At 37.3% G+C, this 26,676-nt stretch overlaps 1 protein-coding gene across 12 annotated transcripts; it reads left to right on the top strand.

Annotated features, from left to right (window-relative positions):
* The first annotated feature begins 849 nt into the window (after nt 1-849).
* On the top strand, nt 850-26,623 carry ppfibp1b (PPFIA binding protein 1b). 12 transcript variants are annotated; one of them, XM_077516502.1, is made up of 29 exons: nt 4,400-5,183; nt 6,830-7,011; nt 7,471-7,553; nt 8,150-8,355; nt 8,981-9,070; nt 9,968-10,081; nt 10,214-10,345; nt 10,804-10,896; nt 11,955-12,047; nt 12,577-12,694; nt 12,877-12,909; nt 14,743-14,804; nt 14,884-14,968; nt 15,097-15,209; nt 15,525-15,604; nt 15,871-15,931; nt 17,066-17,237; nt 18,149-18,181; nt 18,630-18,771; nt 18,880-19,011; nt 19,690-19,840; nt 21,022-21,133; nt 21,208-21,296; nt 22,760-22,882; nt 23,841-23,966; nt 24,058-24,246; nt 25,429-25,593; nt 25,662-25,727; nt 25,810-26,623. In XM_077516502.1, the coding sequence occupies exons 3-29, from the start codon at nt 7,490-7,492 to the stop codon at nt 25,891-25,893; spliced, it is 2,928 nt and encodes a 975-aa protein (XP_077372628.1). In that variant the 5' UTR covers nt 4,400-5,183; nt 6,830-7,011; nt 7,471-7,489; the 3' UTR covers nt 25,894-26,623. The 12 variants fall into 12 exon arrangements, with proteins under 12 accessions (XP_077372626.1, XP_077372635.1, XP_077372636.1 ...); XM_077516500.1 differs by lacking the exons at nt 4,400-5,183; nt 6,830-7,011 and adding an exon at nt 850-1,021; XM_077516509.1 differs by lacking the exons at nt 4,400-5,183; nt 6,830-7,011 and adding an exon at nt 851-1,021 and having other exon boundaries at nt 15,160-15,209.
* The last annotated feature ends 53 nt before the right edge of the window (nt 26,624-26,676 follow it).

Genomic DNA, 26,676 nt, shown 5'->3' with positions numbered 1-26,676 from the left:
GCAAATGGTCAATTTTACTAACATTGGCATGCTAAGATCGCTAGAGGTCGCTTGTGTTATGTATGTCCCGTTAGAGCGGTGCTTCTCAATTATTTTCTGCTGTGCATTTTGATAACTGACGGCCAATATCAGATGTGAGAATTGTACATTTTGGGCCCATGAAGTCTGCATCCCAGGCAAGGGCAGCTACATTTGGTCAACTTCCTATCTATTAAACATAAAACTGTGCTCCACAGATCTCCAAGGGTTGGAATGCTTTTACAATTTAACCTGTTTCAGGCTACAAAACACATTAGCAAAGTCAAAATGTACATGTTCAAAGGGAGTAGGAAGAAGTACAAGAACTTAGTCCTACCCCCCACTAACTTATATCATGATATAAATTGAGTATGATGAACACAATACACATCATTTTATACGGTGTTATTCTTTATTTTATGTTCCATATGTTTATTTTATTGTACGTATTTATTTTCATTGTATTTAATTAATATTGCATTATAATAATAAAGATTCTCAGATCAATACCTCTGTGAGCCTCAGGTAGTTGCTGGAAACGACTGTTTATCACAACAACATTTGTAGTCACGGATTCAACTTCTTGTTACTGTACAACAGTACAACCAATGGTTACATCGAAAATCTAAGATGTGAAAAACAAACTAGCTCATAATAAAATGTACCGTTGATGGTTGTGCTGGACGAATCAAGTTGTATAGGGGTTTATTACCTGATTTTCTTGAAAATGTCATATGTAATCGAATAAGTATTCGATCTTTCCTACTTTGGCTGTTGTACGTGAACGTCGCAGGACTCCAGGCGGCAGCAGGGTGGGATTCTCCGTCTGTGACGTCACCGCGTTTCCAGCCGTCTTGTGACGGGAACATCATGGCGTAGCGATGTGGACCCACGGCTACACTGGTGGACACGGAGAAGTTTCCCAACAAGCCAGTCGACACCTTGGGGATTTAGTGGAGTTTTGGGCCAACGTTAACGGTGAAATACTTTGCCCCGTGGCTGGGTGAGTGACTTTGCCGTCTCGGCAGTGATTTAAAATATCCAACTAAACTTTAGTGCTGAAAAAAAGCTGCGCATTTCGTTCGTGGAAACAATTAGTTGTCGTTGCTCGCACAGCGGAGTTGCTTGTCCACGTTTCCACATTGTTGCACCACTGGAATGTCTGTTTTTTACGAAGTTGAGATTGTAATAACGGTGCCATGGCTGGCGTCTCAACCCAACAGAAAGAGTTGATTGGTTCCAATTTACATTTCATGAAGGCGTGGATGAATTGATTGATGCTAACATTTCTACAGTTTGTGTCGTACTTAAACGTTAACTGTCCGTGTATAACCTTACAAGTAATATCTTATATAATGGAGATCTCAAACGACAACGTCTGTGAGTATTTCTTTGTAGTGTGGTTTTACTGTCACCTCGGTCTTGTTTTTTTGTTTTTTTTTCTTCCCAGCCACCTTCTTCAGCACATATAAAATCATCTGCTTGAGAAGACAGGCAGTTTGCTGAGATGTCCTTAGTGTTTACTTATCCCACAAACAAAGAGGGTTTGTGCACTAGATGGATTTGGTAAAGCAGTAACATTTGATCAGCTGCTCTTCCGGTTATTACCCTGCAGCTGACCTTTTAAACCCATCACTTTTCAAATGCGTCCCTGCACAATACAATCCTCTGAGAATGAGCTACTCCAATAACAATGTCAACAAACCGCAGTGATTCAAATTCTATCTAACTATACAGCACATCTGGAGTGGAGGTGATGACCATGTGGAAACATTTATTCAGGGCTTTTCGCTAATAAGTTATATAGATTTGAGAGGAAATGTGTAATAATTTCCCTGAATTTGCAAGGCTGCAAACAGGAGGTTCTCAGATTGAAGAGGCCACTGAGCTCAGTGTCAGTGTCATCAACAGGTCACAGAAGAGATACATAGAGGCTTGAAAAGTAACAGGAAGGTACAGAAGTGGACTTGCGTGAAATGTATTGGTCAATTCATAGAACAAATACCTCTTGTGAATTTTTGCCGTTCCGTTCCTTGTTAGAGAGCAGTAAATAGTGCAAAATGTACTGAAACACTGAAGAGTTGGACACATGCGTGACTTTACAAACTTATTTGTAAAGGTTTATGTGTTTTAGGTTTGTCATGAATTTGCACCCAAAAGCATACCACTTTTTTGTGAGTAAAGTAATATTGAGTGTATATACAATATAACATCACTGATGGTGTAGTATCCTTACTGATGTCTTTTCTGTGTGGTTTCAGTTCCTGCAGATTGCTGTGTGAATGTGAACATGAATTTTTCGAATTGAAGTTGTCCATCTGTGTACCGTGACTGACTGGGTACTTTTGCTTGAAGTCAGCTGGGCTAGGCTCTGGCCTCTTGAGCAGAGGTTGGAAAACGAAATGTATTCATCAACGTCGGTGGGGTGTTGCTGACAAGCAGCAAAACGTTTTCAAATCGACTGTGTGGATGACTAGCACCAAGACATTGCATCCCACATCCAGCGATTGCTATTAGCCGTTCGTCGACGAGAAATGAGTGCACATGGTGGCCACGACTATTTATCACTGGCTTTGGGCCTGCTTAGCCTGGCAGGGGAGCAAGAAAAGCCTGGAAGCCCGCTTTTTAATAAAACCCTGTTGGAAACCCTGCAATAAACTATCTTAAAAACAAACATTGCTCGCCTAGCCTCACCAATGGCGGCTTACAATTGATGGGTTAAAAAAAATCTGCCCATGAACACCCTCCACCTCTGTAGTAGCCCCCTAAGTTCATGAATGCAACACACTACAGTTTTTAATACGTGCACATTAAAAACAAAACAAAAATGATTTATTGGGAGCGCTGTTCATGTTGTACACGATTTAGCCAATTAGGAGCAGTGTGGTTCCGCACGTTCTGATACACTGTTACGTTGTAGCCACATTAGAGAGTAGAAGGAAAAAGTCACAATCAGGTTATTCCAATAAAAGTTTTTTGTTTTTTTTGCAGCATAGGAAGAGCATATACCGGTGAGTAATGTTAACATGCTTCTCGAAATAAATTCCTGAAGCGTTTTGTACGAATAGCTGTTATTTTGAGTGATAAAAGTGCCACAAGTAGCATGTTAATTAGCATTAGCAAGTCAGACTGGAGTAGATCACGACGATTCTTTACACGTCTATAAGTTGAAGCAGAAATCATTGCCAAGCAAATCATTTTGAATCAGAAATCATTCTGAATCGAAAATCGATTCTGAATCTCATCGCAGACCCAAAAATCGGAATCAAATTGAATGGTGAGACAGTCAAAGATTCCCACCCCTAGTGACGTCAAACTGTGGAGGTTACTCGACACATTATGTTCCAGTGCTTATCAAGTGTTTGAATAGTACATCTGCTTGAAAATTAAAATGCTACTTGAATATTTGCTTTTTCAGTAAAGGTTTTATGGTGGTGACAGTTGCAACTGTGGAACAATGAAACATGATGTCAAGTAACTACAGCAATACGTCAAGTGGAGTACAGTTGGTTCAAATGTAAGGAATGCACCCAACTCTCCAAAATAAACAGCCGGTCGCTAAGAAGTTTGGCAAACGTACAGACGAGACATTTCAGAAGATTTTAATCACATGGTATTCAGAATCACCGCAGGAGCCATTTCCTATCCTTTGCAAGTAGATTTCCACAAGATGGATACTCTGCTCAGTTTTGTTTTTTTTAAATTCACCTCTACACTTACATCTAGCTCCCATGTCATCCATTGGTTTGCAGTGTAAAATTAGTGATGATGCAATCTGCCTGTTTGCTTAGGTTGGAAATAGCTGCAGGTTATTCCCAGAGCAGGCGACTGCTGGTTCGCAGCTGCCACAAGTAGACTGCAAGTGCCCAGCTTGCATTTTACTCCCATTCACAAGACAGTATTGGCGTCTTGTGAAGAAATGGCGTGAAATTGTTTTGTGTACCGTTTACGAACACAAGCTAACGCTTACAGTACTAGTGTCATGTGTTATGCAAAATGTAGGTACTACATTTACCTTTCATTGTTGCAATATAGTGTGTCCATGAAGTCAAGTCATCTTTATTTATATAGTGCTTTCAAACAGCCTTAGTTGTCACAAAGTGCTTTGCAGAAACACATCAAAGCAAACATGACATAACATTAACAGCAATACAATACGATCAGAGCAATGAGGGCACCTCTTGCTTGAAGTCAAGGTGACGGGGATCAAACTAACAGCTTAGAGATTAGTGGACTAACTACCTACTGCAGGTCACTTAAAATAGCCTACCATGGTCTTTAAGTATGTCACAACAAGTTAGGAACAAAAACCTGCTACGTTCTTATTGAAACAGATTTTTCCCAAGCGTCATCATTATGTGAGGGAACTTTTTTAGCTCTTTTGGTCACAATTTTAAAAAGAGCATAGAAAGTACATGATTCATGACTAGAAAATTCCGATCTATCCAAAACCTTTTTTTTTCAGTCTCTCATCACCAGCTATGAAAGCCCGTTGCATGGCTTGGCTTCTATTAGGCTCTCAGACAAGAGGCTGTTGTTGTTGTTGTCTGACTGGGTCGCACAAGGATTGAGGAATAGAAGATTGTTGTCTTTCGGTTAGCAGGAATATTTCGGTTAGCAGGAATATTTGAGCTGACTTGAGTGTCTCTTCTCACTGCCCTGAGGGACCTGAGCTGATGGATTTGAACAGCTATTGTTGTGGTCTGCTCTCTCGCCAGTGTTCTTTATTTTCTGCTTGTCTCTATAAATGATATGGATTTTTTCACCTTAGGGCAAGACTCAGGATTTGTTTGGAAGCACTCTAGATCGGTGATTGAGGGCAGGTGTTTTTTCACATATCATGTAGTGCGACACTGCATTTTTTCCTCCCTTCTGGTCGTCAGTCAAAACACCCGGCCTAGCAGCAACAATAACTATCTTTGTGCCAGCTATGGCTGCTCTAAGAGCTACTCAGAGGGTCAGACAGTATGACTTTGTGTTGGAGAATGATGCTTGCATGTTTGGACTTTGAGCGATGTCTCTTTTGACACGTTGTACAGATGGGATATTTACGTTCAACAGGTTAGTTAGACAACCAGATTCTATTTTGTGAAGACACCATCACAGCTTGGCGATCAAGTTCTGTTGCAGCGTTTTGTCTGGATGGAAACTAACATCCTGAGCAGGTATTTCAGGATCGAAAGACAGATTGGGCTTCCATATAATTAAGCTTTCTTTGAGCCGAGAGATCCCTGCACTGCACATGATGGCTACTGCAGTCCTGATCTTAACACTAGTTTAGTGGTGACAGATGCATGGATCACACTTGAGCAACATGTTTGGTCTTGTATTGGAAGCATTTTTGCTTGAAGCCATGTGTAAATATGCTACCCTGTCTCTTGGCTTGTGACGTCGTCATGATGCTTAAAAGACTATTAGATTGAGTTTGTACCCGTGTTATGTTAAAAAAAAATTCTCCTCGACCACTAGGGATTCAACAATTATTTTAATAACTCGTTGCTTATTTTGTCAATTATTCAATGAATTAGATTTTTTTTTTTTTTTTTAATGTTTTAATTTCCATTCCTTTATTAAAACACAGGACATTATTTCAATTTGGCAGGGCAAAAATGCACAAATATAAACAAATGTATGATTCAGTTACGGGTTTGGCCCGTAAGATCCATCAGATTGGTAAATTGGCAAAATGTTGATTATTGTTTTCCAAAGTAAAGGCAGATGGTTGCCAATAAAGTTGTCCCCATCCAATCAATATGATCGAAAATTGGGGCCGGGCCAATCACATAATTTTCAGCTGATCGGTATCTGCCGAAAAATACATTTTTTAATATTCTTCATTTCTAAATTGAAGAAGAACATATTTTTCTTCTTTACATGATTTGAAACACTGCTGATTTACAACTAAAATGTATCACCTTGGCATACCTTTTATTCAGGTACTGTAATAATAATAATAATAATAATAATAATAATAATAATAATTATTATTATTATTATTATTATTATTATTATTATTATTTACAAAAAGATCATTTACACAATTTGGATGTCTTCTTTTTCTTCTTCATGGCATTGCATTGCATAGGTAATGGATCGGGACTCTGTGTCGGCACGATTCATCAGATACTCAAAATTAGGTAACTTGTAAAAAATGTGATCAGGACATCGCTTGTTGCAAATATCTTATTGTAAAAAAACCTAATCAGTCTACTTTCTTGAGGGCTATAAAAATCAGAGATTATTTACTACTTATTTACTGAGAATCTGAAATTCCGAGGAGTTGTAACAAGTTTAAGTTTGACCAGGTCTCTAAATGATTGCTCAATAATCAGAAATAATCGATTACCGGTAGTTGTTGATTAATAGTTGCACGGTACTGCTGCTATTCTCCTCATTTTCATATGTCTACCTGACAATAGACTTTATAGATCTATACACATGGTCAAAGTTGCTACTGAATTAATTGAAACACTGACAAAGGTAATTACATAAAATACTGAAAATGTAAAAAGTAAAATTAGACATTGTTTTTTAATTTTGGTTCAACAGAATCAGTTGAAAAACCAAACTGTTGGATGAAAATGATGGTACTGCAGTGCTTTTTCACAGCACTGTATGCACATTTAGTTTGACACAACAGAATAAAACGGGTGGAGGTGTGGAAGGTTAAATGTTGTAGACTATAGTTGCTAACAAAAGTCCTAGGACACATGGAGAATTGTATCATAACACCATCACTTTATCATACAGACTGTACTGTTTTGCAGGGTCGTCGCTTCTCTCAGCTCCCTCAATTTCTCGTATGTTTCAGCGGATGCTTAGTTTACGTGAAGTGGAAAATGTGCCCACAGGAATGCTGAAATAACAGTGCTGTGGGTGGTTGACATCAAGTTTGAAAATGTGTCCAGTGTTGGCCACTCCCAGGATGTGAGGCAAGCGTTTAAAGAAAGAGGGTTTGTGCGTGTCAGACATTTAGAGGTTCGAAAATTAACGGTAAGTCTCTATAAATCAAACAAAGATTGCCTTTACTGCAGTTTAAGGTTAAATGTGTGCGCATGCACGCAATGAGTCCCTGTGCATGTGTACTTGTCATCGCATGATCATAATGCCTTTTGATCATCCAGGGAGAAAGGATCCACTATGCCGTTCTGGCCTTTATTCAAAACTGGGACCCCAAAATGCATCTTGACGTCACTTACAAACAAAGTATTCACTGTCGTATGGGTGGAAAATTCTAGGCGAAATGTCTCATTGAAATTTTCAAGGGCTACATTCACCAGATTTTTTTTCATGTCAGTTAATTTTATGCCCAATTATTTTTATCAGGTTACAATCAAGATCTTTTTCATAGGCATAATTCATTCAGGACACATCACTGACAGTGCTGTAAATAAGAACACTATAATGTATTGCTTACCATTGTTTTATTTGTTTGTTATTGTCTTTTTCCAGTTTTTTGTAACGTCTGAAGATGATGGCGGATGCCAGCGACATGTTGGCAGCTGCTCTTGAGCAGATGGATGGCATTATAGCAGGTTTGTGTCTGCACATAATCACTATAGTCAGAAGGGCAATGTGTGAATACAAGCCTCTGTGAGGTCCACTTTATTTCCAGAGAAATTACTAAGAAAGCGCAAATGATACGCTAACCCCAATCTTAAATTGCACTCTTGTTGTGTCCGCATTTATGTTATGTGGCTTTCAGTAAGTACATCCTTTGTTGTTCAGCAATGTACCACTGGAGACAATGATGTCATTACTGTTTTGTTTCTGTGATGTCACAGAGAAGCCAATCATTGGCGCCTACAGTATTATTGATGCTTTGAAGAGTAAATAAAATAAATAAATAAATATATATATGTGTGTAACTGTGTACATATATATATATATATATATATATATATATATATATATATATTTTAAATGTATACAGTAGATGTTTGATTCAGTGCAATATGCTTACAATTTACAACCTCATTAAAACATAACAGGTGTTCTTGCTAGTATGTCAAAATAGACTTTATCTTACTAATCTTTATCTGCCTAACTGAGCCTCACTTATTTTTGTTATTTTATTCACTCTATTCCAGCACTTCCTTATATGTTTCTCTGTTACTCGTCTTTCCGTTAGGATCCAAGGCTCTGGACTACTCTAATGGGTTATTTGACTGTCAGTCACCCAGCTCTCCTTTCATGGGCAATTTACGGGCTCTTCATCTTTTGGAAGACCTTCGAGGCATTCTGGAGCTGCTGGATAATGATGGACGCAACAGTCTTCGCTGCCAGATTCCTGACTCCACAGCTGAAAGTCTTGTCGAGTGGCTTCAGGGTCGCCTGGTGAGTGAAGAGAATTTTCTTGATAGTAGCGTAGCCTCACTTCAAATCTGTCTCATAAGAAATTAATTTATGTAAAATGGCATGTGCATTTTAACTGCTTTTTAATTATACACGTGTTTTATTGTACCACTTGTTAACAAACACACAACATACGATACTGTGTTGGAATCTATTTAACTTTGGATGTTTGTTTTGGTTGCTTTAAAGTCTTGCACATTATGCTGCCAAGGTTGATTAATCCAGAAAAGCAGACATTAATTCATTGAGGCGACAACAAAATTGTTTAAGTGGAAACATGGCTGCCCAATTTTCCGGGGGCTTTTGGAATGCATGAACTGGTGTCTTTTGTCACAAGAAAATTGCTGATTCTGGGGGACCTAAATTGTGTTTGGGGAAAGGGATGGCCCACTTCCAGCTCGATGCCACAGTTTTTGTGTCATGCTGTAACTCACCCTCTCCAGCAATCTCAGCCATGTAAGGTTTTGTTTGTGTTGGGCAAAGCATTATACTGTGAGTGCTTTAAGCTGATGCCAAAATATTTATTATTGTTAAACATTCTCATATGTTCATATATCCAACTACATTATTTTCTTTGAGTAATCCCAGCTGTCTTCTGTTTTTGTAGTCTAACGGTCACCTCACTGTGGGAGGAGGTGACCACTACCAAGAGAGGCTCACCCGACTTGAGAGTGATAAGGAGTCGCTGGTGCTTCAGGTTAGGCCAGAGGACACAAAGACTAAGGGATTATTGCCGCCTATATTGGGCATTTTGATGAATATCGGATTCAGCCTTTTTTCAAAATCTGATAAAAGACAAAGCTAAAACCATTTTAATCTCAGGAAACTATTTATTTAAATGTTGAGTTAACTTTATAAGAGATGCTGGTGACCTTGGGAATCTTAACATTTTGTTCTTGTTCGACATTAAAACAAAGAAATGTGAAAGCTCAAGATTTCATGTATATTTTTTTTTTTTATTTTGGAAAAAACTGAGCGATGGTATTTACAGTGTTCCCTCGATTATCACGAGTGTTACGTTCCAAAAACTACCCGTGATAATGGAAATCCGCATTAAATTAAAAAAAAATTCCCGTTAATTATACATATATATTTTCATTTATTATATTTTTTCGTTTTGGTCTGAGTTTTACTTTATTATAAATGCTTTTTCATCCATATGTTCTTTTGTTCCATTTACATAGATTTTTTTCCCATTAAAATATGTTTAAAAAAATAACTAAAATTATTACAGTATATAGTACATTTTTCATTTGTTTTTTTCATTTTGGTATGATTTTTTTTTCTGAATGCTTTTCATTCATCATTTGTCTTTTTTCCCCCTTTGAAAATATGTTTTTTTAATTAAAAAAAAAAAAAAACAATATTTTTCCCCCTTTTTATTAAGATCGGCGTTTGTATTAAAAAAAAAAAATTAATACCAATATTTTTCCACCTTTTTATTAAAATTGATTCAAATATCGGTTATCGGCCTCCTTGACTACTAATAATCGGCATCGGTATCGGCCCTGAGAAAATCTGTCTATCTCTAAGAAAGACACACATCCTCTTTGAAAATGATTTTTAAAGTAGACTGATGTCGTGTTGCATGCAGGTCAGTGTGCTGACGGACCAGGTGGACGCTCAGGGAGAAAAGATTCGGGACCTGGACTTGTGTTTGGATGATCACAGGGAGAAACTCAACGCAACTGAGGAGATGCTACAACAGGTCACCTTTATTCACTCACTAGTATTAGAGTATTTTATTTTTATTTTTTTCATGAATTGTCATGTGGTCTGCAATGCTTGCTAATACTGTCATTGTGAGTTTTCTCATACCTGTCTTCATTTTTCCTTTTAGGAACTTATGTGCCGAACAGCCCTTGAAACCCAAAAGCTGGAGCTGGTATCAGAATTGTCCAACCTAAAGTCAAAACTCAATTCCTTTCAGAAAGAGCGACTGGACTTTGATGAACGATTTCGGGACAGCGAGGTATGCAAACAGGAATAGTCTGTGCGTTTTCCTGTCGCTCTCTTGAACCCCCCTAAACACACACGCACGCGCACACCAAATAGGCATTCATACATGCTGCCACCTGTGTGGTGAATCTTGATTTTGTTGTTAATACATTAACAATAAACAGTTGAAGGAATTGAGTCACACTTCTCACCCCTGCCGTTCTCATCTACACAACTAGAGTTGCTTAAGTTAACGCCGACTGCTCTAAACCACTGTTGCAGTTACAAATTATATTTTAAATATAGCATTGAATATAAGGCATGGGTGTGTTGTTCCATTGAACTTGCTAACTGTAATTTGAGCCTGTTGTATCTTAATTACAGATTTAATTTCTCATGGAAATGATCATCTATCTGGAAAATGTTCATTTGCATTTCTGTCTCTGATCAACATACTTGAGAGAATTATTTTATACGCATTTCCTCTTTCAGGATTTAATCCTGGAGATTAATGAACTACGGTACAGATTGACCGAGTTGGAGAACGAAAAGCAACAGTATGAAAAGAAACTTAAAACAACAAAGGTGAGTTATTCAATTGAAACTTTCACCTCATCAAACAAACTCACATAAGACTGCTGTAATCCCTCACTTCAAATTACAATAACATTAAACAGAATTTACTCTACTTCTATGCTCCAGAAACAAATACATACACTGAAGCATGTGCACAACCATTCAGATCGTAACACCACTTATATGCTGACTTTATGTTATTTATACGTTCTGAACTGAAATAGAAGGCTTTTCAAGTAATCCTTGGGTTACTATATTTCTCGAATTGGGGTGAACCAAATAGAAACTATTGTTTGCTTGTATGATGAAGCTAGCTAGTAGATGTTTATATTCATTTTTATTGTGCTTTATGTAATTAATTACTAATGTAAATAAGTACACGATATTCTTTGGGGTTGTGTATTCAGACACATTTTTATTACAAATCTTTATTACAGCACATCTATGAACAATTTCTTTCAATTTCTTTTGTAGCCCATTTGGCCAGATCATACAAGTGCATAGGGTGTTGGCATTTGTGATCAGCCGCCCTCTTGTGGCCAAAAATGCCAAAAATAGAAATTAGAAGAATAGAAAATTGCTCTTAATTTCATGCGATTTTAAGGTAAAATGCTATCTTAGGATACATACCGTACATTAGGTCTGTCATTTTTTGGTTGGGGGGGATTTACCTGGTTGAGTTGAGTTATCAGTCAGGCTTTTGCAGCGACAACAGCTTTTTCTCTGATGACTTTTTGCACATTTGAAAACATTTATTAGGCCTCTGATGTTTTAACAAGAAGGGTCCATGACCCAAAAAGTATTTGCTAGACTTGAGCTCATGGCTCTGAAGTTCTTCAAACGTTAAACCCATGCTTGACTTCCCAACACTGTTGGACAAATAGAATCGTCTAAAATGTATTGGTATACTTGGTGAACCCTGCTCTAAGGGTTATGTAGGGGTTTAGCTCAACAGCTGATTGAGGTATTCGTCCCAATCCCACTGTCACTATCTTTAGTGTATCTCTTTTACATTCTTGCGCATTTTCTCTCACTGTCTTGATTTTTTTCCCCCTCCCTACTGCTAGTCTTTAATGGCCAAGCTTTCTAGCCAGAAAATCAAAATGGGCCAGATGCAGTATGAGAAAGAGAGGAAGGAGCACAAACTGCAGGCACTGAAGGTTGGCCTTTCACAGGATCGCTGTTGTGTCTGCTGTATGATTATCGGTTTGGCCTCTCCCTTCCTTCAGCTCCACCTCTTTTTTTTTTTTTTTTTTTTTTTTTTTCTTTTTTTTTAAAGGATGCCCAAAAGTTTCAGTTGCAAGTTTTGCTTTAACTCTTTTAACCAAATCTACAGTTTATCATTAGAAATGAAAATTCCAGGCACCAATTGAAGAAAGCTTCCCCTCCCTTGCTTTATTTATTTTTTCCATGCTTGCTAATACTCCTAATATTATATTTATGAAGTTTGCTGCCTTACTGCACCCACCCCACACACATTACCTTCAGAGCCTGGGCGACTCTCTTTCTTATTTGCAAGCTCCTCTGTTTACATGTAAACTTTGCAAATAAGAAGGATGAGACGCACCCCAGTTGTAGGCCACGTCAATATCTGTGCAACTTTTTTTTTGTGTTGTTGTGTGAAGTTAGGCGGGCTATCCTAGCGTCTTTGAGAAGAATATGTCATCGTACGTGTCCTGCGTTTGACAGGAGGAGCTCGTCATACTGAGAAGGCAGCTGGAGGGCAAAGACGGAGAGGTGGGCAGGCTGCAGGATGAGACGGGCTTGAAAGCCACGACCTCAAACAGTGCCGATCCTACAGAGAGAGGTGGGAAACGTGCTTTAGTCTGAATGTGAGCATGCGTGACGTTAACTTTGCAGTGGTTACAAGGTCGTTGACTCGCCAAAGCAATGGGGTCCTTTATTTTTATTTTTTTTTATAGACGTCACGACTGACTGCAGATTGTGTTTTGTTTTCCCCATTTTGTTCCACTTTATTCTCTCATCCAGATGAAACTCTTAGAAAGAGGCTGAAAGAAAAACGTAAGAGGGTTTATGCTTCTGTTCATTATTGCACCCATCTCGTCCTCCGTCTGCATGAACGAGCATGAGCCATGTGAACTCTGCTTGTCCATTACTGTATTTGCCCATCCGAGCGCTGAGAACATCACAGCTCCGATCAAATAGGTTGTTTTTATACAGCTTGTAAGGATCGAAGCCAAACCACCATCAGTATGTTTTGAACATATAAGCTGACACAGCGACAAGGCCTGTTTGCTTTGTGTTTTTGACGGCAATGAGGAATGAAATGTGTTTGTAACCTTTCAGGCTGTTCGCTCATCCCCTGTAGCCCTGAAGACCCCCCCCCCCCCCTTACTCCCCTGTGACTTCTTTAAACACTTCTTGCTCACACCAGTGACCAGTGTGTGTCCTGCTAACCCATGTTGCTGTTGTGACATTGTTTGAGTGCGTCCATATTTGTGCCTTTCCTGTCACTTTTGCTTTGTGTATTCATAGAACACCGTAACTCATCTGCCACCGAAAACATCCCATTTAATCGCATGAAGTGAACGATCATTGGAACCGATCAGTTGATTGACTTTTGTTTTTAACTGATACATTAATGTCTTGGGCACAGGGTTACTGTAGTTTTGGAATTTTTTCATTTTAGTAAGTTTTGATTTCATTTTGAGTTTTGTTTTTTAAATTTAGTTCATTTTAATTAGTTTTCAGGGTGGTTCTGTTAGTTTTTATTAGTTTGCTTTGAGTTTTTTTATGTACCTAGATTACTTGAGTGCAATATTAAAAAAAAATAAAAAATATTTTCTATTGGCTGTTGCTAGATGACGTCACTTCAATGTGACACACTTTCAAACTTACTTTATCCAGTTAATCTCAAAATAAATCTACTTAAAATCACATTTAAAATCATCCCCAGAGGCTCATGCATTAAATTAATTCCCAAAGACTAAAACGAAGGACATTCTCACTGTAATTATAGTTTTAGTTAGTTTTGTAAACCTTAAATGTAGTTTCAGTTAGTTTTCATTTTTTAAAAAACGTTTTCGGATTTATTTTATTTCATTAATGAAATAGTTTTTTGAATTTTAGTTTTTTGTTAGTTTTATTTCACTAAAATAGCCTTGCTTGGGCATGATAACTTTCTGAAATGTCAATTATTTGTCTGCAGTATACAGATATGCAAGTGCTTCCAAAAAAAAAAAAAAAAAAAAGTTACAAATATTTAAGTTCAATTCTTGCAGATTATATATTTACCATTTAGTTTGATAAGAAGTGAAATTTCATTCAGTTTCATATTCATATTATATTATAATTATATTCAAAAAACAAAAATCTAATTTCTTAAACTCAGTCAGAAGCGTGACATGTGGCATTGTGGGAAATGTTGAATTCTGCAGGGAAATTTTTGTTTTTGGGATGGAATTGAATTCATCCATCCCCCCAAAAAATTGTTAAAACGTAAACAATGAAAAAAAAAAATGGAAATAGCAGCGACGAACTGCTTTCAGTAATGAGGACTGCATTTGCACAGTTGTTTTTCTCTCTAGTCCAGATAAGATACTTCTGACGCCATAGTGTTGCTTGCGCAAATTCCCCTGACATTCAATTCAATTTTCCACTGAGGCCAGTTTTCTGGAAAGAGCCAGCATTTTCGGCAATGAAAGAAACAAAAACCAAAAAAAAAACAACTGAAAAAATAATAACACAAAATCAGAAATTAGTTTTTGTTGTTGTTGTTTTGTTTGTTTGTTTTTTTGTAGATTTTAAAGGCTTATTACTGCACCTTCTGTGTTCCAGCTGATTGCTTATTCAGAATCTATTGACACATATCTAAAAACTATTGCTATTCATTAGATGTGGAAGTACAGCGAATGAAGAAAGCAGTTGAATCGTTGACGGTGGCCAATGAACAGAAGGTATAGTTGCTGCCATTTGCTATCATTTCCCTTTTAAGTATATACCAAATTGCCCTTTAGCAAACTCTGTTGTTTGCAGGACCATAAAATTGAGGAACTAAAGCAGTCATTGATGAGGTACAAGAAAGTTCAGGACATGGTGATGTCAGTGCAAGGGAAAAAAGGTTGGATGTCATTTAATTAATAATGTCTTACAATGACTGAAACAATAAAGTAACCGTGTTAAAAGTACGTTATTCTGTAACGTAACTGGTCTTTTCAGTGTACGGTACTCGTTTTCATTGTTTTACAGATCCTAATGCGTCTCATGCTGATGTTTCTGCTTCATGCTTGTCGTCCAACCATTTGTCTCTAGACACAAACGAGCTCACAGATAGTGAAGAGCAAAGGAAGACCACAGATGAGGTTTGTTTGCACAATGTGATAAATAATTCTGTGTGTGTGTTTATTATATAATAATAATCAGATGTATGTGGCGGTTTCTCGATTTATATTTAAGGTCATTAAGACACTGTGACACATTTCACACGTGTACATTGACATGTCGACATCATATAAAAGAAGAAACTATTCAGTTAAATTCATTCTGTGTGCAATTTATGCTGGAGGCCATTAAAGGAAGTTGGCATAATACTGCGCACTACTTATGGTTATGTTATGTTTATTTATATGTTTTCGTAAGTGTGTCACCTGTTTCTTTTGTCTCCATGTTCTGCACAGCTGGAGATCCTCAATGGTCTGTGTGAGGATGGTTCATTCTCTGACCAAGTCACAGAGTCGGCAGCTACAGATGCACATAGGTAAAGCATTTAAAAAATTAGATATATCGTCCGACTTCCCACACAAAATTGAAATTTTGTGTAGGGTTTGAGTTATGCAGGAGCCGAATAGTGCTAAGCCCCAATGAAGGGCACCTGGTTTTCCTGGTTTTGTGTCTTTAATTTATAGTTTTGAAAACTTCATTTTCTCACGTGCGTGCATGCGTCTGTCTACCTTAAAATGTTTGCAAAGCTCAACTCAAACCCGGCTTTATTTAATGCCACCTGTGATCTGATCACCATTACAGCAGCCAAGATACAAGCCAGCCTGCCAGCCATGAACTTGCAGAAAGTAGCAAAAATGAGAAGGTAAGAATACAGAAAAGAAGAACAGATTTCATTCCCGACATTTCGACATTCCGAAAAGCTTGCAATTAGGCATGGTCACTTCCTGCCACACTTGGTATTATTCATTTGAATATTTTATATTTACGGCCTAAAACTATTTTTCATACCAGTATTTACTAGGTCTCGATATCGATTCTAATTTCCTCAATCAATCTGATTTTGATTCACAAGAGTTCAGTTTGATTCGATTTTGATTTTTTTTCTGATTCGATTCACTTCAATTCAATCCGATATTGATTAATTATGGAACATCAGTTCTTCTTAAATGTTAACATGATCCACAAACATTAAATTACAAATAAAATTTTGCGGAGGCAGTAACTGGTTAAATGATTGTTTATTAATGAAAGTAACTGATAATAGAAAGTAACTCGTGTTATGATCACTTAAGTGTTAAACAAACATCAGCAAGGATGAGATGAACATATTTTCATAATTCTAATTCAATTAAAGTAAATATAAATTAAAATAATTCTGAATTATTTTAAAGTGCAATGTAATACTTTTTAAATACATGTAAAAAGTACATTTCAAGAAAATCAGCAAGATAAAAAAAAATCAGCCTTTAAAATTCAATTTTCTTATGAATTTACAGGGTGAGAGATATTAAAATATATAGATATAAATTAAAAAAGTCTGAATTGTCTTAAAGTGCAATAAGTCAGGTCTTTCATAAATGCAAGAAAATAATTAATTCAATCATTCAACATAATTCATATGAGCAGTAAATTTCAACAAAACTTTGGCCTTTAAAATTATATTTTCTTATGAATTTACGTGAAAAAGAGATTAAAATAATCGAATCATGGTTTTATGAGTAGATATCAGGCTCAAAAATTAAAATTGATTCGATATCGATTATTCAATTGTTTTTTTTTTTAAACCCAGCCTAAGTATTTACCGTAAAGTTGCCTTTACTACTTTGTTAGTACACGGCTTCTGTACTCATTGAGGCTACAGTGCCACGGAATTCTTTCCTAAACCAAGACCCCCCTTTCATAAGCCATCTGTTTTTAGCATAATATCAGTATATTCTTCTGTTGCAGATCACTTTGTGTGTACATGATATAACCAGTGTTCTGTGTGTTGTCCTAGAACCCACAAGACATTATTCAAACAAGTGAGAAGCCACCATTGAGTTCCGCAGCAACTTCGCTCACCACCACAGAGGACGACAGCTTTGGCTCCAAAAAGGCCCGCTCATCTTTTGGCAAGGGCCTCTTCAAGCTGCGCGGGGGCAGAAAGGGTGGAAGCCCGCAGAATCTCGGTGAGTGCAAGCAAGGTAGCAACTGTAGATTTCACTTCCACGGTGGTCCTTTTTTATAGCACCAGGACACACCCATGGGATCAACCACACAGGCCTTCATTTACTGTTAAACTGCAAGTCTATGAGTGTGGTGTTCGATGCCCTTTGTTTGTTGTACATGTACAAGTGTTCCCTCGTTTATCGCGGGTTCATCTTTTGCTGCCTCGCTGTTTCACAGATTTTCTACAGCGTGATTTTTTTTTTGGGGGGGGGCGGCCGTATCTCTCGAGTCCTACGTCCGACCGGGGACATACGGGCATCCATGGGTTCATCTCGATGAGACCTTTCCAACGGTGTCTGTCCCGTCGCTCCACGACATTGCATTCCAGAGATAGAAAATATATACTTTGCTGTTTAACAAGTAAATTTAAAAAAAATATATACTTTTAATCGAAAAAAAAATGAATGTAAATGAACAAAAAACAAATGTTTTTAACAAACATAAATGAAGCATTCATATTAAACTAAAAGTCCTACCAAAACAAACAAAAAAAAACATAATAAATGAAAAAATATATAAATACTCTGCTGTATACTGTAATAAAAAAACGGACTTTTAATGGGAAAAAAATGAATGAAAATGAGAAAAAAACATATACGATGAATGAAAAATAATTTAATGATAAGTAAAAATCATACCAAAATGACAAAACCTATAATAAATGAAAAAATATATATAATTATTTATTCATTTATTTATTTTTTAAATTAACGTGGATTTCCATTATCTCAGGTAGTTTTTGTAACATAACACTCGCGAGAAACAAGGGAATACTGTACTCCTATTTTAGTGTTAATTCCTCTAAATTTTTGGTTTTTCAATCATGAATTATTTTTGTCTTGTTTTTCTTTCTGTTGTGTAACACATGAAGACCGCAGCCGCAGTGCAAGCGCGCCTATGCTAGGTACAGTATAGCCCATCGGTCAATACAGGAAGGAGTGAAGAAGCTACTCAATGTCTCTGTTCTACAACTTCACCTTTCCTCAACTCGCTCATGTTTTAGCAGCTGCAGTGTCCTAACTAAGTTTGTCTGTGAAACATAACAGTTATGTTGTTTATGATTTGCCTGCGTGCCTGCATGCATTTCTCCACCCCCCAACACAAATGTGTATCCAACCGAAATGATCATGCATCCGAAAGATCCTCCCACATTTCTCCATTTGCAACCAAACCTTTTAAGCTCTGCTTCAGTTAGTTGAAGAAAAACATGATTTCTTTCTTGGATGTTTTAGTCCGCATGCACCATTCTGCATGGAAAGCCCACCGCGTCATCACACGCCCGTCTGGCTGCTTTCTGTCCCAGAAGTTTTGCATCATGCCGATTATTGTTGTGTGTCCGTTTGTCTGCATAGCCGAGACGGAACGCCAAGGCACAGATCACCTCGATTTGGCCGGGCTGCCTCAGAGTTCGGCTAACAGCGACAGCACTCACACGCTGTCCACCATGACAGAGGGCAAGAAGAAGTCGAAAGGAATTAAGAAACTATTTGGCAAGTGAGTGCGTTGTTGTTATTATGACATGACATGGATAGTCATGGAACTTGTCATGTCCAAGATTCAGACTGGCTTATGTTTAAAATGCAAATCATCGCCGTGTTTAAGGCTTAAGAGAAGCCAGTCCACAACATTTAACCTGGATGACGACCCGCCAGTTGGAGATTTTAAGAGGGGTGGAGTGCGAGCCACAGCTGGACCCAGACTGGGCTGGTCTCGTGATTTCCAGCGAGTCAACAAGTAAGCCTTGGATTCATTTTCACACTCATTTCCAAGCCTCTGGAAAAATCCTTTTGGTTGACTATGAAATTTCACCCTAACGAGTAGGGGTGTTAAAAAAAAATCGATTCGGCGATATATCACGATACTACATCGCGCGATTCTCGAATCGATTCAATTAAAAAAAATCGTTTTTTTTTTTTGTTTTTTGTTTTTTTAATTGTTCATTCGGTAGTCTTACCGATTCAACGTCTTATCATCATTGCCTTTTTTTTTGTGTGTGTGTGTGTGAATCGATTTTTAAACTTCCATTTTTAATGGAAAAATATTCAACAAAACGTCTGACTTCGGGTTAGGATTCACACCTTGAGCATGGAAGAATGTTATACGAACGGAACATTAAGCCTTAATATTTTATTTTAATGCTGTTCAAACATGAAACAGATTACAACCTCTATAAGACTGAAATTTCAGATAAATAAATAATACATTTTCATATAAATCTTACACTCTACAAGCTTACTGATTAGTATTTTCTAAATTTGAATGGAAAAAAATCGCAACAATCGACTTATAAATTCGTATCGGGATTAATCGGTATCGAATCGAATCGTGACCTGTGAATCGTGATACGAATCGAATCGTCAGGTACTAGGCAATTCACACCCCTACTAACAAGCTACGTTTTGGGTTTCTCAGTGACGTGGATGCTCCGTTTGCACGCTGGTCCAAGGAGCAGGTGTGTGAGTGGCTGCAAGAGCAAGGTCTTGGTCTTTACGTGAACATGGCACGTGCGTGGGTCTCGTCTGGACAGACGTTGCTTCAGGCCTCCCAACAGGACCTGGAGAGGGTGAGATGGATAGAACACAGGTTGCCTTTTAACACATTTAAAATGAAGAGAGACAGTTAACTGTTAAGGAGTTGAAAATTATTTATCTGGGTAAAATATTTACCAGTAGCTAGGGCTGCTCGATTATAGAAAAAAATAATCACAATTATTTTGGTAATAATTGAAATCATTACTTATTATTTGGTACAAAACAAGAACATTTTTAAGCATTTAAAAATATCAAGACTAATTTAAAAACAAATAGAAACACTATAATTATTTAAGTTCCTTTTGGCCCAAACAGAATTTATGATCATGTTTATTTATTTATTAATTTATTTATTTATGTATTTATTTATTTATTTATGTTGGAAAAAAACTTGAAGTTGGAGTGCAGCTAGCTTGTGCACTGTGCAATAGGACGATCAAGAAAATGTTTAAAAAATATATATATATTAGGACCAATTAAAAAAAAATATATATATATATATATATATATATATATATATATATATATATAATTTTTAATTTTTATTTATTTTTGTATGTTGGTAAAAACTTGAAGTTGGAGTGCAGCTTGTGCACTGTGCAGTAAGATTATAATTAATTTTTTTTGGTATAAAACAAGAAAATGTTTAAAACATAAAAAAATAAAAATAAATTCAGACAAAATTCTTTGGAACAGTAGGATGATCATTTATTTTTTTGATACAAAACAAGAAAATAAAAACATAGAAACACTAATTATGTAGGTTCCTTTTGGACCAAACAGAATTTATAATACATATTTTAGATATATATATGTATTAATTTTTTTTATGTTGGCAAAAACATGAAGTTGGAGTGCAGCATGTGCACTGCGCAGCAGGACGATCATTTGTTTTTTGGTACAAAACAAAAAAAATGTATGTAAACAAAATTGATTAAATTAGTTATTTTAATATTTAAAAAAGGTGAAAATGTATAAATGTAAACAACTCAAAAATAAATAATCTTTTTTTTTATGATTATGCTGATTTTGTAATTGTGTAATAATTGAAATTGTAATTAAATTTCAATTAATTGAGCAGCTCTACTGGTAACCAACAAAATACATACTTTAAATAAATAATTGAACTTCATTCACAACAGCAGTAGAAGTCTTCATTCTTAAGGTTGAATGATGACAACCTAAAAATGCTTGTCACACTGCTGTTGTTCAGGAGTTGGGCATCAAACAGCCACTGCACCGGAAGAAGCTGCAGCTGGCTCTGCAGGCTCTTGGCTCCGAGGAAGAGGACAACAAAGGAAAGCTGGACTACAACTGGGTGACCAGTGAGTACCAGCTGTTGACTGGCCGGTGCTCGGAAAATCCCAATTTCACGCACTTGTTGTGCTCGTCCTCTCAGGGTGGCTGGACGACATCGGGCTGCCGCAGTACAAGACCCAGTTTGATGAGGGACGGGTAGATGGTCGCATGCTGCACTACATGACGGTGGTGAGCCTTTTTGACAGTGGGCGTCCCGATTTGTCTTCTTGCTGATAAAGTCACCACCTTGTCTATTAGAAATGAATAATAATAGAAATAATTCACAAGGTCAATCTTAGTCAAGGTCTGTGAAGCAAAATTTGAGGAAACAATTTTACTCCCTCCTTCGATTTCTTTGAATAAGAAGCAAAACATGCTTGCCTCACAGTGTTTTCAGTGCCAGTTGAAGTTTTCTGTAAAAAATAAAATGTATTTTTGCATCATCACGTATAATAGTTAGGCAGAGGGGAGCACTTTTTCTGTTTAGATGTGAATGTAGCCTCCCCTCCTTTCTGGCGTCCGCGAACCGTTTTTCAACAATAGGATTTTTTTTTTTTCGTTCAAGAATGCCAGGTTTCGTTAGACTTCAGGAAGAGAACCCGGCTGAACACAGGTTAAATGAGCCTGCATATCATCACGCTTTTAAAAGAATTGCCCGAGTCATTTTTTTTGCAAGAAAAAATACATTTTTTTTTTTTTGCATAAATCATCTTATGATGCAAATGGCTATTTTTATGTGTTTCCTGAAAAATCTGGAAAAAAAATGGCGTACGCGATTACTTTAAGAAGGCGTTGATTAGGGATGTAACGAGATCCAAACATCACGATACGATATCACGATATGAAGGTCACGATACGATATTTATCGTGATATTGTTTGGAGGTTGGTGATACAAAAAAAGGTCACAATATTGTAAAAAATATAGCTCATACTAAAAAAATAAATAAAATATTGTGCTTTTGTACATAACAGCAATGCATATAAACAACCTACAATCTCTAATAACACTTAATATTGAGGCACTTACTTGTTAATGCACGCACACATTGAGTTCCTCCACATATTGACTTGCTTCACAAGCATTTTGCCTTTCATCTAACCATTAGCATGGATTTTAAACAATAGAAGGGCCAAAACATGCCTTGTGAAAATTAAATTGCACTTTAAAAAAACAACAACAAAACTAGCCACCAGAGGATGCTAGAACTGCTCGAATGGAAATCAACCTGACTTTTTTTTTAATAGATGTGCTGCTTTTAATATTGTGACATGACGACGAAGATGACATATTGTGGCAGTTTTAATATTGCCATATGTCGATATGGCCGTTATCGTTACATCCCTAGCGTCAACATGTAGCGGGATGAAGGGTTGCCAAATATGGCAAGCCTCGCATGGCTAAATGTGTCATCAAAATGTAAAGCATGATGTCATGTTGGCGGTTGGGGGAAAAAGAAGAAGACATGGCAATTATCTCACTTGGCAAATCTGTGTTGGTTGCTGAAAAAAAATGTAATGTAAGTTATTGTTTGTTAGTTTCCTTTCCAGTACTGCAGTACTGTTTTTGTTTTTTTCCCTCATTTAAAACAAAAAAACAAAAAAAAACACACATTCATGCAACATGGTCATTGGTGTGTCCTTATCCCCTCAGGATGACCTGCTTTCTATGAAAGTGGGCAGCGTCCTGCACCACCTGAGTATCAAGCGAGCCATCCAAGTACTGCGACTCAACAACTATGAGCCCAACTGCTTGCGCCGCAGGCCGTCTGATGAGGTGCAGAACAAACAGACGTGAATGCTGCTTCATGCCACATTTCCAACATGATTTAGTTTTCCTCTTCCTTGTATCCACCAAGGTTAATTTAGTTAACGAAAACTAATGGGGAAAAAAAAACTAAAATTCAAAAAACAATTTCCTAAACGAAAATGCTTTTGAAAAAATGAAAATTAACTGAAACTAACCATAATTATAGCAAAAATTTCCTTTGGTTTAGTCTTTGGTAATTCATTTAATGCATGACTCTTTGGGGATGATTTTAGGTTAAGTACGGTAGATTTATTTTGATATTAACCAGAATAAGGACATTTGAAGTGTGTCACTGACTGAAGTGATGTCCTCTAGCAACAGCCAATAGAAAAGTATCTTCAGATGACGTTGCTCTCATGGTGTTTTTTAAATATTACGCACAAGTAATACACATTTTTTTTAAACTAATACTGAAACTAATTAAAACTAAGCATTTATTAAATAATTAAAACTAATAAAAACTAACTAATTAAAACAAACTCAATAAAATAAAAAAAATCAAAACGAAATAAAATCAAAATTCCAAAACTATAACAACCCTTGTCTTTGGTAATTAATTTAATACACGAGCCTTTGGGGATGATTTTAAATGTGATTTTAAATATATTTATTTTGATATTAACCAGAATAAAGATGTTTGAAAGTGTGTCACACAGAGGTGATGTCACTTTTTTTATTTTGCCATGGTGTTTATTAAATATTGCGCAAAGTAATACTTTTTTCTTTTTTAAAGGAAAACTAATATTAAAACTAACTAAAATAAAAAAACTAAGCATTTTTTTAAATAAAACTAATAAAAACTACCAGAACCGCCCTAAAAACTAATTACAACTAACTAGATTTAAAAAACAAAACTCAAAACGAAATAAAAACTAACTAAAATGAAAATTCCAAAACTACTGTATAATAACCTTGGTGTCCACAGAACAATATATCCCCCGCCGAGATTTCCCAGTGGACCAACCACAGGGTGATGGAGTGGCTGCGTTCCGCAGATCTGGCCGAGTACGCGCCCAACCTGAGAGGCAGCGGCGTGCACGGGGGCTTGATGGTGAGTTGTTGCGAGTGCTGTTTGTGCTAACTGGGGAAATGAGGAGCGTGTGCACGTCACTTTCATTTAAGAGCGTTGCTGTTTCTTAAAGGTACTGGAGCCAAGGTTTAACGTGGAAACGATGGCGCTGCTGTTGAACATCCCCCCCAACAAGACGCTGCTGCGTCGCCACTTAGCCACACATTTCAACCTGCTCATTGGTTCGGAGGCCCAGCAACTCAAACAGGAGTGTCTGGAAAACCCAGACTACACTCTGCTGACTGCCACCACCAAGGTCAAGGTAGGATCACACACTCGTATGGCAAGCAATTTGAGAATTTCATCTGGATTCTTTTTTTTCTACAACTGGTGCTACTTGAGGCTCATTATAGTCTGGGTATCATGGTGGACTATGGTTAGCAGGTCATTTGGAGCCTCCCATTTCCAAAACACAATTAAATAAAAATAAAAAAAATCATGAAAATAATATGATCTATCTAGCTCCACCAGTTTACGGTATTCTGGTAAATATTGTGTTAGTGGAATATGAGTTAAGCAGCTAAATCCAGCATTTTTTAGCAATATCAGAAGGCAGCCATTTTGACACTTGCTGTCGACTGAAGATGACATCACAGTTGCTCAGCTAAAAAACAATCACAGCTCAGCTTCAGAAGACAGCTGAGCTGTGATTGGTTGGTTATTGCCTGAGCAACTATGATCTCATCTTCAATCGACAGCAAGTGGCAAAATGGCCGCCCTCTGTGATGGATGAAAACAGATGTATTTTGCTGCGTAAGTCCTATTCCTCAAATGTAATATCAACTCATTCAATTTCACTGAAGCAACCCCCTTTAGCTCCCGGCTGCTTTACTGGATTTTTACTGATTTTCCAGGGCCCACAGAATATTGTGTTCTGTTGCTATAAAAACAGGGAACTTACCAAAAGAAAGATTATAGTCTCTTCTTTCATCAGGAAAAAAAAGTACATTTCTATCTGTTTCGGTTTTGCAGCAATTAGCATTAGAATATAGCTAAGTTTCATCAATATTCACATTCCTGGTGAAAACACTGGCAAAAAGAGCTTGTTGCAACATGGCCCTGGCAGATCTCTTATACTCTGTTGCCACCTGCTGGCCGTTTTTTCGTAATAAATACCATTGCTTTAGGCCACCGCTTCATGTCAGAAGCTGCATCAAAGCCTTCTGTCTGCTCTTGCATAAAAAACAGAAAAAAAGCGTCTAAATACGTTTTTGGGAGTGAAGGGCAAAGTATTAAAGAACGTGTTTACACGTTTTTGCATTTGAATGAGTTCATCAGAATGTCATGTTTAAACTACTGAGGTCACATATAGCATATTATTGTCGAGAAACGTTTAAGTTTGACTTCCACTTTAAATTGCCCATATGCAATCAAAGTCAACAAAGTTCAGTGCAAACGTGAAGGGCAGCGTTAAAATCATCCCCCGTTTTGGTTCCCGCCCCAGCCCAGGAAACTGTCGTTTGGTAACTTCGGCAGTCTGCGGAAGAAAAGGCAGGAGGAGAACGAGGAGTACGTGTGTCCCATGGATGTGGAGATGCCGAAGGGACGAAGTTTTCAGAAAGGCTTTGAGCTCCAGATCTACGAGGACGACCTCGATAGGCTGGACCAGGTGAGCTACTTTGGTCTTTATAACCAACCAAACGTTCGCATTTGACATTTGTCCTTTCTGTAAAACAGATGGACGACTCCGAGGGAACTGTCAGACAGATTGGCGCTTTCTCCGAGGGAATCCAGAACCTGACGGTACAAACGATCAAGAATGTTGACATTTGACTGATATTTGACATTCAAATATGATCTTCTCTTGTCGGCTGCATGTGCACAGAGCATGTTGAAAGAAGATGAGTTCTTCAAGGAGATGTCCAACTCCCCCAACCCCAGCGTGACGGATGACGACTCCACCGCATGAGACCTGGTCCTGATGTGAATGAAAAATGACACAAAACTCCACTCGCACGCATTCTTTGCTCAATAGTTGTTTGTTAGTGTTCCATTCAATGACGAGCCATCTTCATCGAGCTAGAGTTAGTCGCTAGTTGTGTCTTATTTGCTGCCAAAAGAAGGGAGGGAACATTTAGGACTGCGCCACTGCCTGCCAGCTGGTTTCTGGAAATTTTTTCTACTAAGTTATGTGCTGGCATTTTTTTTTTTTTAAATCAAATTCAAAGTGGATTAAGACGTTATGACATTATAGATGTAATATCTTTTGAATGACCTCCTTAGTGTTGAGCGGGTGACAAATGAACGTCATTGACAAGGGGAGATAAAGTTATATTTCTAAATGACAGCTGCTATCTTTTCTACAAAAAAAAGTAGATTTCTATTTCAAAGTAAGTTGTCGTATATTTTATAGTACACTGAACATTTCAACAATAATATACTGCATGCATTTGCACCAATACATGATGAAACAGTACAAGCCTAATGCATATTGAGCTGACACATTAATATAAAGCATTGCTGCATTTTTTCTCTTTTGTTCTTACTTCTGTTGTTGTTTTTTAACAGAAATCTGTCGCATTACCTTTTCTGCTAAAAGTCATATTCAGTAGTAACCATATAATGCACCCACTGACCTGACAGATGTTTAACTTCATTCTTTTTCTAATTCAAAAAGCAATAAAGTAATTTAAATCACACTGGTCTGTGTCAACAGTTTGCAAATACTGAGATTGGGATTTTATTGCAAGTG

The sequence above is a fragment of the Festucalex cinctus genome, chromosome 3 (assembly GCF_051991245.1).
Source record: "Festucalex cinctus isolate MCC-2025b chromosome 3, RoL_Fcin_1.0, whole genome shotgun sequence".
In the NCBI taxonomy this organism is placed as follows: Eukaryota; Metazoa; Chordata; class Actinopteri; order Syngnathiformes; family Syngnathidae; genus Festucalex; species Festucalex cinctus.
Note: the sequence above shows the minus strand (reverse complement) of the source record. Positions and strands in the feature narration are given on the sequence as shown.

Coding starts and splice junctions, on each gene's coding strand:
- ppfibp1b (XM_077516500.1), top strand. CDS start 7,490: ATGATGGCGGATGCCAGCGACATGTTGGCAGCTGCTCTTGAGCAGATG. Junction 12,048..12,576: donor ACAAACTGCAGGCACTGAAG/GTTGGCCTTTCA, acceptor TGCGTTTGACAG/GAGGAGCTCGTCATACTGAG. Junction 18,772..18,879: donor ATTAAGAAACTATTTGGCAA/GTGAGTGCGTTG, acceptor GCCGTGTTTAAG/GCTTAAGAGAAGCCAGTCCA.